Source organism: Schistocerca cancellata, chromosome 6 (genome assembly GCF_023864275.1).
Source record: "Schistocerca cancellata isolate TAMUIC-IGC-003103 chromosome 6, iqSchCanc2.1, whole genome shotgun sequence".
Lineage (NCBI taxonomy): Eukaryota > Metazoa > Arthropoda > Insecta > Orthoptera > Acrididae > Schistocerca > Schistocerca cancellata.
The window spans coordinates 112,132,817-112,148,773 of NC_064631.1; the positions used below are offsets into that span (position 1 = coordinate 112,132,817).

The 15,957-nt window shown below is 45.8% G+C and overlaps 1 protein-coding gene across 1 annotated transcript in view; it reads left to right on the plus strand.

Moving 5' to 3' along the window:
- Window positions 1–15,957, plus strand: part of LOC126191421 (RNA 3'-terminal phosphate cyclase) — an 89,752-nt gene that overhangs the window by 65,478 nt on the left and 8,317 nt on the right. The window contains exons 7-8 of the mRNA XM_049932292.1: window positions 723–847; window positions 2,324–2,477. Coding sequence (XP_049788249.1) covers window positions 723–847; window positions 2,324–2,477 — 279 coding nt within the window. The remainder of the gene's footprint in view (window positions 1–722; window positions 848–2,323; window positions 2,478–15,957) is intronic.

The window sequence follows — 15,957 nt, forward strand, 5'->3', positions numbered from 1 at the left end:
CGTGGCAATGAAGAGGCGTACATGGCCACGATTAACTTAAATGCGACTGACTACTAATCAATTTGATGTATTTGAGAACAAGAAAGGACAGCATTTAAAATGAGTTGTCGTTGTTGGTATCAAACTTGTGCAATTTAGCTTTGATTGTAATGGGACTGATAACAGTATGAGAAACGCAGTAACAAAACTTCATCTTTTTTTTCCCTGTCTTGATATATAAGGGAAACGTATGGGACTTACAAAAATGTATAATAATTATGCAATAATATTAAAATATGTAAATTTTATAGTATAGTGTGAAATACATATTATGAGTACCACAGAATATATAATTAACTCTTTAAACAAGGTCCTTTCAGTGTAACAGGTTGACATTCTCTTTTTTCTTATAACTAAGTCTGAAGGAACAGAATATGTTAATACGTAAATCCAGGCTCTACTGATAACTCTACTTTCTCATAATGTGGAAAGATTTCTTTTCTGTGAGAATGTTGTAGAAAATTTTCCCATGAATACTTTGGCTCACTCATCGTGCTTACTGAACTTTCCCTGTGTTACAGAGACCTTAGCTATTTAATATGTTGGATAGCTCCTTTGTGCAATTTTTATTGAAATGATGTGAACAAGTGTGTTTTAAAAAATAGTCGGGTTTTTATATTTTTTGGACATTTTTGGGACAGTTTTGAAATGTATTTAAGTAACATATTTTTCTTTCCTTGCAGTTGGCCAGTGTGATGGCAGACAGTGCAACAGTTGCCTTGCAGCGTGCGTTCAAAGGAGTGGAAATAAACATTGAGGCTTATAAAGAGAGGGAAGAAGATGCAGTTGGAAATGGTTCAGGGATCAAGTATGTATCTGGTATTGTTACATTTTCATAATGTTACGTGAATATATTACATTACTAAGCTAGCAAATGACTTATACAGGGCTATTACAAATGATTGAAGCGATTTCATAAATTCACTGTAGCTCCATTCATTGACATATGATCACAACACATTACAGATACGTAGAAAAATCATAAAGTTTTGTTCGGCTGAAGCCGTACTTCAGGTTTCTGCCGCCAGAGCGCTCGAGAGCGCAGTGAGACAAAATGGCGACAGGAGCCAAGAAAGCGTATGTCGTGCTTGAAATGAAATGCACTCACATCTGTCAGTCATAACAGTGCAACGACACTTCAGGATGAAGTTCAACAAAGATCCACCAACTGCTAACTCCATTCGGCGATGGTATGCGCAGTTTAAAGCTTCTGGATGCCCCTGTAAGGGGAAGTCAACGGGTCGGCCTGCAGTGAGCGAAGAAACAGTTGAACGCGTGCGGGCAAGTTTCACGCGTAGCCTGCGGAAGTAGACGAATAAAGCAAGCAGGGAGCTAAACGTACCACAGCTGACGGTTTGGAAAATCTTACGGAAAAGGCTAAAGCAGAAGCCTTACCGTTTACAATTGCTTCAAGCCCTGACACCCGATGACAAAGTCAAACGCTTTAAATTTTCGGCGCGGTTGCAACAGCTCATGGAAGAGGATGCGTTCAGTGCGAAACTTGTTTTCAGTGATGAAGCAACATTTTTTCTTAATGGTGAAGTGAACAGACACAATGTGCGAAACTGGGCGGAAGAGAATCCTCATGCATTCGTGCAGCAAATTAGCAATTCATCAAAAGTTAACGTGTTTTGTGCAATCTCACGGTTTAAAGTTTACGGTCCCTTTTTCTTCTGCGAAAAAAACGTTACAGGACACGTGTATCTGAACATGCTGGAAAATTGGCTCATGCCACAACTGGAGACCGACAGCGCCGACTTCATCTTTCAACAGGATGGTGCTCCACCGCACTTCCATCATGATGTTCGGCATTTCTTAAACAGGAGATTGGAAAACCGATGGATCGGTCTTGGGGGAGATCATGATCAGCAATTCATGTCATGGCCTCCACGCTCTCCCGACTTAACCCCATGTGATTTCTTTCTGTGGGGTTATGTGAAAGATTCAGTGTTTAAACCTCCTCTACCAAGAAACGTGCCAGAACTGCGAGCTCGCATCAACGGTGCTTTCGAACTCATTGATGGGGACATGCTGCACCAAGTGTGGGAGGAACTTGATTATCGGTTTGATGTCTGCCGAATCACTAAAGGGGCACATATCGAACACTTGTGAATGCCTAAAAAAACTTTTTGAGTTTTTATATGTGTGTGCAAAGCATTGTGAAAATATCTCAAATAATAAAGTTATTGTAGAGCTGTGAAATCGCTTCAATCATTTGTAATAACCCTGTATTTATATACTACTGTGGTTTCATTTATGCTCAGTCTTACCCCTCTCTGTACAGTATAGTTGCAGAAACGACTACAGGTTGCATTTTGGGAGCATCAGGCTTGGGAAAGAGAGATGTGCGACCAGAACAAGTAGGGAAACAAGCAGCAGATGATCTCATAAGCACTGTTGAAACTGGTGCCTGTGTTGATCCCCATGCACAAGATCAGGTAAATTGAAAGTAAATTTAACTCCATATTTTGAATGGAAAAATTGACACTGTAATATATCTGGACCATTGATTAGTACATAAAAAGTCTGGGGAAATAGTTTGAAGCAATGTCAGTTTCAACTGTTTCTACACTTCGTTTGTGTCTCTTGACTTATATCTGAGTGTCATTTGCTCTGTTCATAATTTTTAATACACATTTAAGGCAGTGTAAAATCACTCCAATGTAAAACACTTGATTGAACTTGTCAGTTGTAGAGGACTGTCATGCTGTGGCAGGAGTTGGAAGTAAAGTTGGCTATCTAGGAGGTTTGACCCTCTCTCTTGCTCTCACTCTCGCTCTCTCTCATCCACTTGTAACTCTGCAGGCTGTAGGAATAAGAGTGTAAATGTGTTAAATGATGACAGGTGACTAGGAGTATTGTAGGGTAGGTCATAACAGGTAACATCATAGAGGCTGGTGGGATTTTATTTTGGAATATTGAAAATATTTGTGTAGTCAGTCTCATTTCAAGGCATGACATAAGGTAGTTGATTGTATTGTGTGTGTGTGTGTGTGTGTGTGTGTGTGTGTGTGTGTTTTGATGAAAAATAATGAAAGAGTAAAAGTAATGATTCACCATATAGTTGAGGGATAGTTTTCAATAGGCACATAAACAAGACTGAGAATTTTGCTAAGCTTTCAGATGAATCTCTCTCCTGATCTAACTGCCAGTACTGCAGCTTCACTGGGTTTTGACTGTGTTGAGGGGTGGAGTAGGGCGAAGCAGGCAAAGGGGGGGAAAAGGTGAGGAGGGTTGAGGAAGAATGGTAGCAGTATATAACAGATGGCAGGTGCATGGGACAGGACTGTGGGGCCAGTAAGCTTGTTCTTGTGGCACTGTGGCAGTTGGGTGCAGTGCACAGTAATGTGGATTTGGGAAGGGGGTGGGGGGCAGTGGAACATGGAACAGAAACTGCAGAGAGGGGTTGACAATGCAGCAGCAGTTAAGTTAGGGTCTTGGGTAAGGCTGTAAGTGGGTTTGGGATAAAGTCTAGTGGAGACTGCCAAAATGATTGAGATGAAAAGGATTTGTTGCAAGGATAATTCGCCACTATGTAATTCAGAGAAGTTGGTCTTCGGCAAAGGAGTCAGATGACACAGGTTGTGTGAAGCAGCTATTGAAATTGAGCAAATTGTGGCCAGCATCATGTTCTGCCACTTGGTGGTCAACTATGTTCTTTGGCATAGTTAGGTGATGGCCACTCATTTGGGTGAACAACTTGTTGGTTGTCATGCTCGCATAAAGTGCTGTGCAGAAGTTGTCCTCCCCCCTCTCGGGTGGCCCAAATCTCTTTTTGTGAGTACCAGCCCTTGCAGCAGCACTAATTCCCTTTCTGAGCTGCAAGTATATCCTACTATTCTTTTTCATCTCGACTTTTCCATTGGATGGTTTTCATGCTAGATCTGAATTGTGATTTTCAACACTAGGTTTTTTTCCTTCCAATGTTCTACAAATTTTCATTAATTATATGGTCACCTTGTTGGGACTGACTTGCCATTTGTTTTCAAAATAATTTTCCAGAAGTGCAGATTGTGCAGGGAAGGTAACCCATTTCGTCATATATTCCACTTTTTTTGTGCCTTTCTTTCTTAGTACCCTTCTTCTCATTTAGAGGTACTATGCCCAAAAGCCAGCTTGGTACCATTCTGTTGGGGACGGGGAGGGGGGTCAAGTATCTGCTTGGGGGTAGCTCCTTGACCACACTGGGATTGCACTGTTGGTGCTTGAACTGGGAACTACCCATACAAGTCAAGCAGTATGTGTCCATCATGACTGGGGCATGGGTAATCCTGGCAATGTTTCATTGTTGTACTGGTCAGGTTGCTGTGGCTAGGTGGTGCTCGCGGGGAGAGTCCACATTTGGAGTGGGTAATATTAGGGTGATTCTTCTACAATTTGCATTTCTCTCCAAGCAACACACTTTACAGATGGCCATTGTCCAATGCTCTCTGGTTCTAATGCATTCTTTCAGAACTGTGCTGGTCCTGAAAGGGCATCTGGAGGGTTCTGTACTTTGTTTGATACAGATGATGTTGGCAAAATGGATTCCCCTTCGCACCTTGCTAGAGTTATGTCAATTTGACCACATTAATCCAGCCTCTCCCCCCACCCTTTCTCCTGCTTGGGGACTTCAATGCACACCACCCCATAAGCTGAAGTACTACTTTTTCTGTTAGGGCTTTCTAATTGACCAGCTTCTCACAGACCATGACCTGTGCCTCTTTTAAGTGATACATCACCTACCCACTTCAGTGCTGTGCATGGTACCTTTTCAGCTATCAATCAAATGATCTCTTTCCCCTAATCTACCTATTCAGTGGTTCTTGCAGAACACTTTGTGACAGCAGCAGCACTCTCTTCCTACTGGGCTGCATCTCTACTGCAGAAGTCACAAGTTGAAGACATCCCCTTACCTTTCTCTCTCCACCAAACTGAATCCTGTAATGAACCCTTCACTGACTGGAAACGTTTGAGACTCTAGCCTCACCGAATAACACGGCCCCAGGCCTGGATTCAGTTCAGTCAAATGAGCCAGCACCTGAATGTTCCCCAAAGGCATCAGGCTCTTCTAGTATCTTTGACTCTAAGGTGCCTTTCCCTTGCAATGGTGAGACACCATATTTGCCCCAATACTTACAGCAGGCAAGAAACCAACACATGTAGATAGTTACCAGCTGATTAGCCTGACCAATGTACTCTGTAAGCTGCTTGAAAAGACGGTTGACCGCAGATTATACCGAGCTCTTGAATCATGGGGTCACAACTGTGGTTTTGAGGAGGGATGATCCACAACTGACCACCTGATTAGGTTGGAAACAGCAATCCGACAGTCTTATTCTAAATGCCAATATGCATGAGGCATATGATACTGCTTAATGTCCTCATATTCTACTCAGCCTGTATGACCGGGGATTTTGAAGTCCCCTAGTTATCTTTATTTATCAGTTTTTATCCCACTGGTAGTTCCAGTTTAGAGTCAGCTCTTCACCCAGCTCCCCATGGGGCCAAGAGACTGGTGTCCTGCAGGGCTCTGTGTTGTCTCACTCTCTTCCTCATCGCTATTAATGGTCTAGTTGGGCCACTGATCACCCCTGCATTGTATATTGACACATTTTGTGATTTACTGGACCCAGGTTTCATCTTGTCTGGACTATGATTATAGTATGAAGGCTTTCACGACCGGATGACATATCTTCTGGTAAACCTTCCGGGATGTAAGGTCGTGGTCCATGAAACTCTTCAGCTCCTAACGTTTTGTCCAGAGCTGCGCTGGACATCTTCAAAGGGGTGTTTCTCCTCCGGTGAGTCTTGCCAACTTGACGGGTCGGACGTCTGAGAGCGACTTATGTATCGTAGAAAGTGGGCGTGGCCAGAGTTACACGTGATATGCAGAGATAATCTTTGTCAGAGATAAAACTTTACTATCAATCGTAATCTTGTCATGGATAAAACTGTCTAGCAATTCTGTAGTGCTACTGTCCAAATATCACTTAGTTTCATGGTCTCTTCTTTCCGATTAAAATTATCCCTATGTTTATATATTTCAATTGCTTCTCTACAAAGCCGTGGGTAATAGTTCGTCATCGTAGATAAAATTTTTGTTTCGGAAAACTTCACTTGATGATTTCCTGACTGAAAAGCGTGTTCTGCTACAGCCGATTTATCTGTTTTTCCTAATCGGCAAAGACTTCTGTGTTCTTTTAACCGTGTATTTACGCTTCTTTTTGTCGTTCCAATATAAACTTTACCACATGTACACGGAATTTTATATACGTCACTGGCTGATAGAGGAGCGCGTTTATCTTTTACAGACCGGAGAACATGACAAACTTTCTTCGTTGGTCTAAAAACAGGTCTAATATCATGTTTACATAAAATCTTTCCAATCTGATCCGTTACTTTGTTTATAAAAGGGACAGATACTGTATTCTTCCATCGTTTTTCGGGCTTGTCCTTAGGCTTTTTGTTGTTTGGGTGCAGAATTCTGCTTACTTCTTTCTTTGAGTAGCCATTTTTCTCAAAAGTGTGCTTCAGATGTTTTAATTCGGCGTCTAGATACTCCGGCGTGCAAATCCGTCTGGCTCTGTCAACGAGACTTTTAATCACACCTCTCTTTTGTTGTGGATGGTGGTTAGAGTTTTTATGTAAGTATCTGTCTGTGTGCGTTATTTTTCTAAAAATCTGTTGTTTCAATCTTCCATCTGTCTGTCTCATAATTAAAACATCCAAAAACAGTATTTTGTCATTTTCTCTCTCCATGGTAAACTGGATTCTTGGATTTATATTATTAAGGTAATCAAAAAATTCGTCTAAGGCTTCTCTACCATGTGGCCAGACCACAAATGTATCGTCTACATACCGATACCAGCGAGATGGTTTCTTATCTGCTTTTTCCAAGGCTGACTGTTCGAATTTCTCCATGTAAAAATTAGCTACTGCAGGACCCAATGGGTTACCCATTGCTACGCCATTAAGTTGCTCAAAAAATTCATTATTCCACTGGAACTGACTGGAAGTAAGACAGTGTCTGAAAAGAGCAGTCAGATATTCTGGAAAAATATCAGTTATAAAATCCATAACTTCATTAACTGGAATCATAGTAAATAAAGATACTACATCAAAACTTACTAAAATATCTTCAGGAGTCAGAATTAAACCTTCAATTTTCTCTATAAAATGACGTGAGTCCTTTATATATGAGTCAGTTTTTCCAATATATGGTTGTAAATGAGTTGCTAGATATCTTGCTATTTCATACGTAGGAGAATTGATAGCACTAACAATCGGTCTCAGAGGAAGGTCCCTATTATGTACCTTGGGTAGGCCATAGAGTCTAGGACACATAGCTTCAGTCTTCAATAAAGCTCTTTTTTCTTCTTTTTGAATAGAAGTGGTAGATTTTATCAGATTATTTGTTTTCGGTAGTACACTGGCTGTAGGATCTTTCTTAAGTTTTTTGTATTGTCCTGACCTTAAAAGGAGGAAACTACGCTATAACACCTCCGAAAGTTCCTGTTGAGGATATTATTGCAAATGTAGAAGCATAGAAACTGCAAATGCAATCCGGATCGAAACTACCAGAGTATTATGCCGCAGTAAACCTCTGGAAAGTAATTTAACCAATGGCGAAAGAAAGGCTCTGAGAGATTTAAATGCAGATGAAGACATAGTGATTGTTCCTGCTGATAAAGGGAATGCTACTGTCGTTTTAAATACAGAAGATTATCAAAGCAAACTCTTGAATCTTTTAACGTCAGGCCAATACAAAAAACTTGAGAAAGATCCTACAGCCAGCGTACTACGGAAAACAAATAATCTGATAAAATCTACCACTTCTATTCAAAAAGAAGAAAAAAGAGCTTTATTGAAGACTGAAGCTGTGTGTCCTAGACTCTATGGCCTACCCAAGGTACATAATAGGGACCTTCCTCTGAGACAGATTGTTAGTGCTATCAATTCTCCTACGTATGAAATAGCAAGATATCTAGCAACTCATTTACAACCTTATATTGGAAAAACTGACTCATATATAAAGGACTCACGTCATTTTATAGAGAAAATTGAATGTTTAATTCCGACTCCTAAAGATATTTTAGTAAGTTTGGATGTAGTATCTTTATTTACTATGATTCCAGTTAACGAAGTTATGGATTTTATAACGGATATTTTTCCAGAAGATCTGACTGCTCTTTTCAGACATTGTCTTACTTCCAGTCAGTTCCAGTGGAATAATGAATTTTATGAGCAACTTAATGGCGTAGCAATGGGTAACCCATTGGGTCCTGCAGTAGCTAATTTCTACATGGAGAAATTCGAACAGTCAGCCTTGGAAAAAGCAGATAAGAAACCATCTCGCTGGTATCAGTATGTAGACGATACATTTGTGGTCTGGCCACATGGTAGAGAAGCCTTAGATGAATTTTTTGATTACCTTAATAATATAAATCCAAGAATCCAGTTTACCATGGAGAGAGAAAATGACAACAAAATACCGTTTTTGGATGTTTTAGTTATGAGACAGACAGATGGAAGATTGAAACAACAGATTTTTAGAAAAATAACGCACACAGACAGATACTTACATAAAAACTCTAACCACCATCCACAACAAAAGAGAGGTGTGATTAAAAGTCTCATTGACAGAGCCAGACGGATTTGCATGCCGGAGTATCTAGACGCTGAATTAAAACATCTGAAGCACGCTTTTGAGAAAAATGGCTACTCAAAGAAAGAAGTAAGCAGAATTCTGCACCCAAACAACAAAAAGCCTAAGGACAAGCCCGAAAAACGATGGAAGAATACAGTCTCTCTCCCTTTTATAAAGAAAGTAACGGATCAGATTGGAAAGATTTTTAAGTAAACATGATACTAAACCTGTTTTTAAACCAACGAAGAAAATTTGTCATGTTCTCCGGTCTGTAAAAGATAAACGTGCTCCTCTATCAGCCAGTGGCGTATATAAAATTCCGTGTACATGTGGTAAAGTTTATATTGGAACAACAAAAAGAAGCGTAAATACACGGTTAAAAGAACACAGAAGTCTTTGCCGATTAGGAAAAACAGATAAATCGGCTGTAGCAGAACATGCTTTTCAGTCAGGAAATCATCAAGTGAAGTTTTTCGAAACAAAAATTTTATCTACGATGACGAACTGTTACCCACGGCTTTGTAGAGAAGCAATTGAAATATATAAACATAAGGATAATTTTAATCGGAAAGAAGAGACCATGAAACTTAGTGATATTTGGACAGTAGCACTACAGAATTACTAGACAGTTTTATCCATGACAAGATTACGATCGATAGTAAAGTTTTATCTCTGACAAAGATTATCTCTGCATATCACGTGTAACTCTGGCCACGCCCACTTTCTACGATACATAAGTCGCTCTCAGACGTCCGACCCGTCAGTTGGCAAGACTCACCGGAGGAGGAACACCCCTCTGAAGATGTCCAGCCCAGCTCTGGACGAAACGTTAGGAGCTGAAGAGTTTCATGGACCACGACCTTAATCCCGGAAGGTTTACCAGAAGATATGGACTATGATTGCCAGATTTATGGCTTGACAGCTCCGTCAGCCTTAAAACTTTTACACCCAGCATGCGTGTCGATATATTTTTACATCCCCTAACATTATGCAATACCATTTGCTGCTGGGACCATGTGATGTATTCATGGCAGAGCTGACAGCTGTTACCAGATGGGCCTCCCTTGTGTGTTTTAATATTTACTGATTCAATGAGTAGTCTCCAGGCTATTGACCAATGCTATTTTTGTCACTCCTTGGTATCTGCTATTCATAAGCTTCCCACTGGCCTTCGTTGTGTTGCCTGCTCAGCCATCTTTCTCTGGATCCCAAGTCATGTGGGTTTCCTGAGGAATGAACTGGCTGACGGTTTAGCTACAGGAGAACTTACTCATTCTGTGTTCACTTTGCCGATTCCGGTTTCTGATTTACGGGTGCACATAACATCTCTGCTTGGTCAGAGCGGCATCTGGCGGACTACTGCCTCATCTAATAAACTTCGCACAATCAAGGAGACTGCTGCAGCATAGGACTCTTCTTTCCACTTCTTCTGGAAGGAATCCATAGTACTATGTTTGTATCCACATCGGTCTGTGTAACAGACATCCCCCACATTGTGATGTTGGAGTCTTACAGATAGTAGCTCATATTTCGGTGGAATGCCCCCTCCTTTGACTGTCTGTGCTAAGTATGGACTTAGGGCTCATTGCCCTAATATTGGCAGATGACTCTTGGATGGCAGAATTGGTTTGTGGCGGATTTCATTCTCAGTTATAACTACCTCAGGAGGAAAGGCAGGGCATTTGGGGAGGGTGTTTCTCCCACTGCATTCCAGGTCTGGGGAATCTCCAATCCTAACTCATGGAATAGGCTAATCTTTCATCCCTGTTTTATTCTGTTCTAATTACTTTTAAATGTCCCCCCTGCGGGTCCGGGGTAAGAATAGGCCCGAGGTATTCCTGCCTGTCGTAAGAGGCGACTAAAAGGAGTTTCAACCGTTTCGGCCTTCCATGTGATGGTCCCTCTTGGGGTTTGACCTCCTTTTTTCAAAATTCTACAGAAGTACGAGCCTTTTGGGGAAGGACGCCTTACGTGGTGTATCACTGGTCCTCAGTGCACTAAGACCTTGGCACTCAGCATTGTAACGGCGTTGTAACCACACCCATTATTCCTCAAATTGGGCCTAAACGCCTGATGGGTTGCACAAGTTACACCCATAGTGCGTCCCCATCTGCACCTACGATCATGATGGACTTTCCATGGCACCCGAAATCCAGCACGGTAGCCAGCCCGTTGTGGTGGGGTCGTCATGTACCCTCTAGGTTGTAGCCCCCTGACAACACAGGGATCGTACTGCCGATACCTGAGCTGCACCCTCCCCATGTCGGCCAAGGAGTAGATGCCCGTCTCCTTGGGGCATCAGGACTCCCGGCAACGGTCATCCTGCCAGGTGGCCCTTGCTGAGGCTGGGTGGCGCCCGTGGGGAGAGCCCCTGGTCGGAGTGGGTGGTATCGGGGTGGACGTTTCGCAGATGAAACGTCAACATGTATCAGGTCGCTCTGTGGCCGAGTCTTTTAAAAAGAAAGGTACTGTCTCTGGTTCTGGTTCTCCTGCCCTTTCCGCCTTGGCCACTCCCTGGGAGGAAGGACAGGCCCGCCGGCTTGGGGCGAAGTACTTCCCCCGCTATTTAGTCTGTTCTCGGACCGATGGGGGGACGTTCGCCACCTCCAAGCACATGTCCTTTGTCCAGCACATCGAGGACATCTTCGGGGAAATCGAGGCTCTCAGTAAAATGCGTTCGGGGTCCGTTCTTATAAAGACCGCCTCCGCCACACAGTCGGCGGCGCTCCAGGCGTGCGACCGACTAGGGGACATCCCAGTGTCTATTGTCCCGCATCTGGCACTGAATAGGACGCAGGGGGTTATTTTTCATCGGGACCACCTGCTGCAATCTGATGAGGAGCTCAGGGCCAACCTGGAGTGCCGAGGCGTGCATTTCGTCCGGCGAGTTCAGCGCGGCCCCAAAGACCGTCGCATCGACACTGGAGCCTTTATCTTCGCCTTCGAGGGGGACGTTCTCCCAGAGAAGGTAAAGGTGATGTGCTACCGGTGCGACGTGCGACCTTACGTTCCGCCTCCTATGCACTGCTTTCGGTGTTTGCGCTTTGGGTACATGTTGTCACGGTGTGAGGCTGAGCCCCTTTGTGGCGATTGCGGACGTCCTCTTCGTGAGGAACATACATGCACCCCACCACCTCGGTGCGTCAATTGTCCTGGCATCCACTCGTCTAGATCTTTAGACTGCCCCGCGTATCAGAAGGAGAAGATGATTCAAGAATTCAAAACTTTGGATCGTCTCTCTTATTCTGAGGCCAGGAAGAAGTATGACCGCCTCCATCCCGTGACGTTGACAACTTCGTTTGCCTCAGTCGTGTCCACTCCTTCCACAGTATCCTCACCCCTATCCTGTCGCCCCTCCACCTCCTCACCCCATCCGGGGTCTACGCCTCCGCCTCCCAAATCCCTCCCTTCCAAATCCTCCTCCCTCGCGGCCCTGCCCCCTCTGCCCTGGGGGCCACCCTTCCTCCTCCTCCTCCTCCTCCCCCTCCCCCTCCGCCGCCTGAGAAGCGATCCTCTTCTCAGGCGTCCATCGGGGAAACGTTCCGGACCCCGGCTTCCGAGGTCCGGCGTTCCAAAACGGACCCCGCGCGTGAGGACCTTCTTCGGGTCCAGCCCACCATCCCCGTGCCGCATCGGCCCTCCAAGAAGGCCTCCAAGAAGAAATCTTTATCCCCCTCTTCACCCCGGCGCATTTCGTCTGATGCTCCATCCGTGCGTCACTGCTCCCGGCCGTCCTCAGTTTCGCCGGGACGCTCTGCTGCCAGGCGCTCAGCTGGCCTCTTGTCGGCGAATGATGCTGCCCCTCCTACGCAACCCGGGAAAGCGGCCGCTGCTGGCGACGACTCGATGGAACAGGATCCGCCTCCCGCCGGTTGTAGCGGTGTTCCCTCGACACCTGGCCCTCCGCGGCCATCGAGGTGACCAGCTCTTCACCTGTTTTGTTCCCCCTCTTTTCTGACTAGCAAATGGCTTTGTTACATTGGAACATAAGAGGTATTCGATCTAATCGGGAGGAATTACAACTGCTCCTCCGCCTGCACTGTCCGCTCGTCCTTGGTCTCCAGGAAACCAAGTTGCGCCCAACTGACCGTATTGCTTTTACCCACTATACCTCGGAGCGGTCTGACCTCCCCCCTGTGGACGGTATTCCAGCTCATGGTGGGGTCATGTTGCTCGTTCGGGACGATGTCTATTACCATCCCCTCCCATTGACCACCCCACTCCAAGCAATAGATGCCGTATTACTCTTTCTGCCTTTACTTTTTCTGTTTGTACCGTCTACACTCCATCGTCATCCGCAGTTAGTCGGGCTGACATGATGCACCTGATTGTTCAGCTTCCTCCGCCGTTTTTATTGTTTGGCGACTTCAATGCCCATCATCCCCTTTGGGGCTCTCCTGCATCCTGTCAGAGAGGCTCCCTCTTGGCGGATGTCTTCAACCATCTCAATCTTGTCTGCCTCAATACTGGCTCTTCTTTCCTCTCGGACTCTACTCATACCTACTCCCACTTGGACCTCTCGATCTGTTCTACCACTCTTGCCCGTCGGTTCGAGTGGTATGTCCTTTCTGACACCTATTCAAGCGACCACTTCCCCTGTGTTGTTCGTCTCCTGCACCACACCCCATCCCCACGTCCTTCGAGCTGGAACATACCGAAAGCTGACTGGGGACTTTACTCCTCCCTGGCGACCTTTCCGGACCACGATTTTCTCAGTTGTGACAGTCAGGTCGAATACCTCACGGCTGTTATGATCAATGCTGCCGAACGTTCCATTCCTCGTACTGCCTCTTCTTCACGTCGCGTTTCCGTCCCCTGGTGGAATGAGGCTTGTCGAGACGCTATCCGTGCTCGACGACGTGCTTTACGCACCTTTCGCCGCCATCCTACGTTGGCGAATTGTATTGTATCCAAACGACTCCAATCACAATGCCGTAGAGTCATCAAAGACAGCAAAAAAGCTTGTTGGGTCTCTTTCACCAGCTCCTTTAATAGTTTTACTCCCTCTTCTGTCGTCTGGGGTGGCCTGCGCTGGCTGTCGGGCATTAAGGCCCACTCCTCGGTACGTGGCCTGACTTCAGGTGATGAGGTCCTTGTTGATCCTGTGGATATCTCCAACGCCTTCGGCCGCTTTTTCGCAGAGGTTTCAAGCTCCGCCCATTACCACCCTGCCTTCCTTCACAGGAAAGAGGCAGAAGAGGCTCGGCGACCTTCCTTCCACTCGCTGAATCTGGAAAATTATAATGCCCCCTTTACTATGCGGGAACTCGAACATGCACTTGCACTGTCCCGGTCCTCTGCTCCGGGGCCAGATGCCATTCACGTTCAGATGCTGGCACACCTTTCTCCGGCAGGCAAAAGCTTCCTTCTTCGTACCTACAATCGCGTCTGGACCGAAGGTCAAGTCCCCATGGGTTGGTGTGATGCCGTCGTTGTTCCTATACCCAAACCCGGGAAGGATAGACACCTTTTTTCTAGTTACCGCCCCATTTCTCTTACAAGTTGTGTCTGTAAGGTGATGGAGCGCATGGTTAACGCTCGGTTAGTTTGGATTCTTGAATCTCGACGGCTACTTATCAATGTTCACTGCGGCTTTCGTCGCCGCCGCTCCGCTGTTGACCACCTTGTGACCTTGTCGACATTCATCATGAACAACTTTTTGCGAAAGCGCCAAACGGTCGCCGTGTTCTTCGATTTGGAGAAGACTTATGATACCTGTTGGAGAGGAGGTATCTTCCGCACTATGCACAGGTGGGGTCTACGCGGTCGCCTGCCCCTTTTTATTGATTCCTTTTTAACAGATCGAAAGTTTAGGGTACGTGTGGGTTCCATATTGTCTGACGTCTTGCTCCAGGAGAACGGAGTGCCTCAGGGCTCCGTCTTGAGCGTAGCCCTTTTTGCCATAGCGATCAATCCAATTATGGATTGCATTCCACCTAATGTCTCAGGCTCTCTTTTTGTCGATGACTTCGCGATCTACTGCTGTGCCCAGCGAACATGCCTCTTGGAGCGCTGCCTTCAGCGTTGTCTAGACAGCCTATACTCATGGAGTGTGGCAAATGGCTTCCGGTTCTCTGAAGAGAAGACGGTTTGCATCAACTTTTGGCGATATAAAGCGTTCCTTCCGCCATCCTTACATCTCGGTCCCGTTGTTCTCCCATTCGTGGAAACAACTAAGTTTCTAGGGCTCACACTGGACAGGAAACTTCGTTGGTCTCCGCACGTCTCTTATTTGGCTGCTCATTGTACACGTTCCCTTAATGTCCTCAGAGTTCTTAGTGGTTCATCTTGGGGAGCGGATCGCACAGTCCTGCTTCGCTTGTATCGGTCCATAGTCCGATCAAAGCTGGATTATGGGAGCCTCGTCTACTCGTCTGCTCGGCCATCCCTCTTATGCCGTCTCAACTCCATCCACCATAGGGGGTTACGTCTTGCGACCGGAGCTTTCTACACTAGTCCCGTCAAGAGTCTTTATGCTGAAGCTGCCGAATTACCATTGACCTACCCGCGTGACGTACTGCTTTGTCGGTATGCCTGCCGGCTGTTGTCAATGCCCGACCACCCCTCTTATCAGTCCTTCTTCGCCGATTCTCTCGACCGTCAGTATGGGTTGTATGTGTCTGCCCTGCTGCCCCCTGGAGTCCGCTTTCGTCGCCTGCTTCGACAATTGGATTTTGCCCTCCCTACCACCTTCAGAGAGGGTGAGAGCCCGACACCATCTTGGCTCCAGGCTCTGGTTCATGTTTATCTCGACCTCAGCTCGCTCCCGAAGGAGGGTACTCCGGCTGCAGTGTATTGCTCACGGTTTGTCGAACTTCGTGCGCGACTTGCCAGTCACACCTTTATTTACACTGATGGCTCCAAAACTGACGATGGTGTCAGCTGTGCCTTTGTCGTCGGGGCCGTCACCTTTAAATACCGGCTCCTCGACCAATGTTCCAGCTTTACGGCCGAGCTTTTTGCTCTCCATCAGGCCGTTCTGTATGCCCGCCGCCACCGCCATTCATCGTATGTACTCTGCTCTGATTCACTCAGTGCTCTTCAGAGCCTTGGAGCTCCATATCCGGTCCATCCCTTGGTGCAACGGATCCAGCAGTCCATCCATTCTTTCGCTGAGGGTGGCTCTCCTGTCAGCTTTCTGTGGGTTCCCGGCCATGTAGGAGTGCCTGGGAATGAGGCTGCTGATGCTGCAGTCCTCCTGCCTCGGCCAGCCTCCCATTGTGTCCCGTCATCTGACGTTAGTGGGGTTGTTTGTAAGAGGCTTGTGTCCTTGTTGTGGGATACTTGGT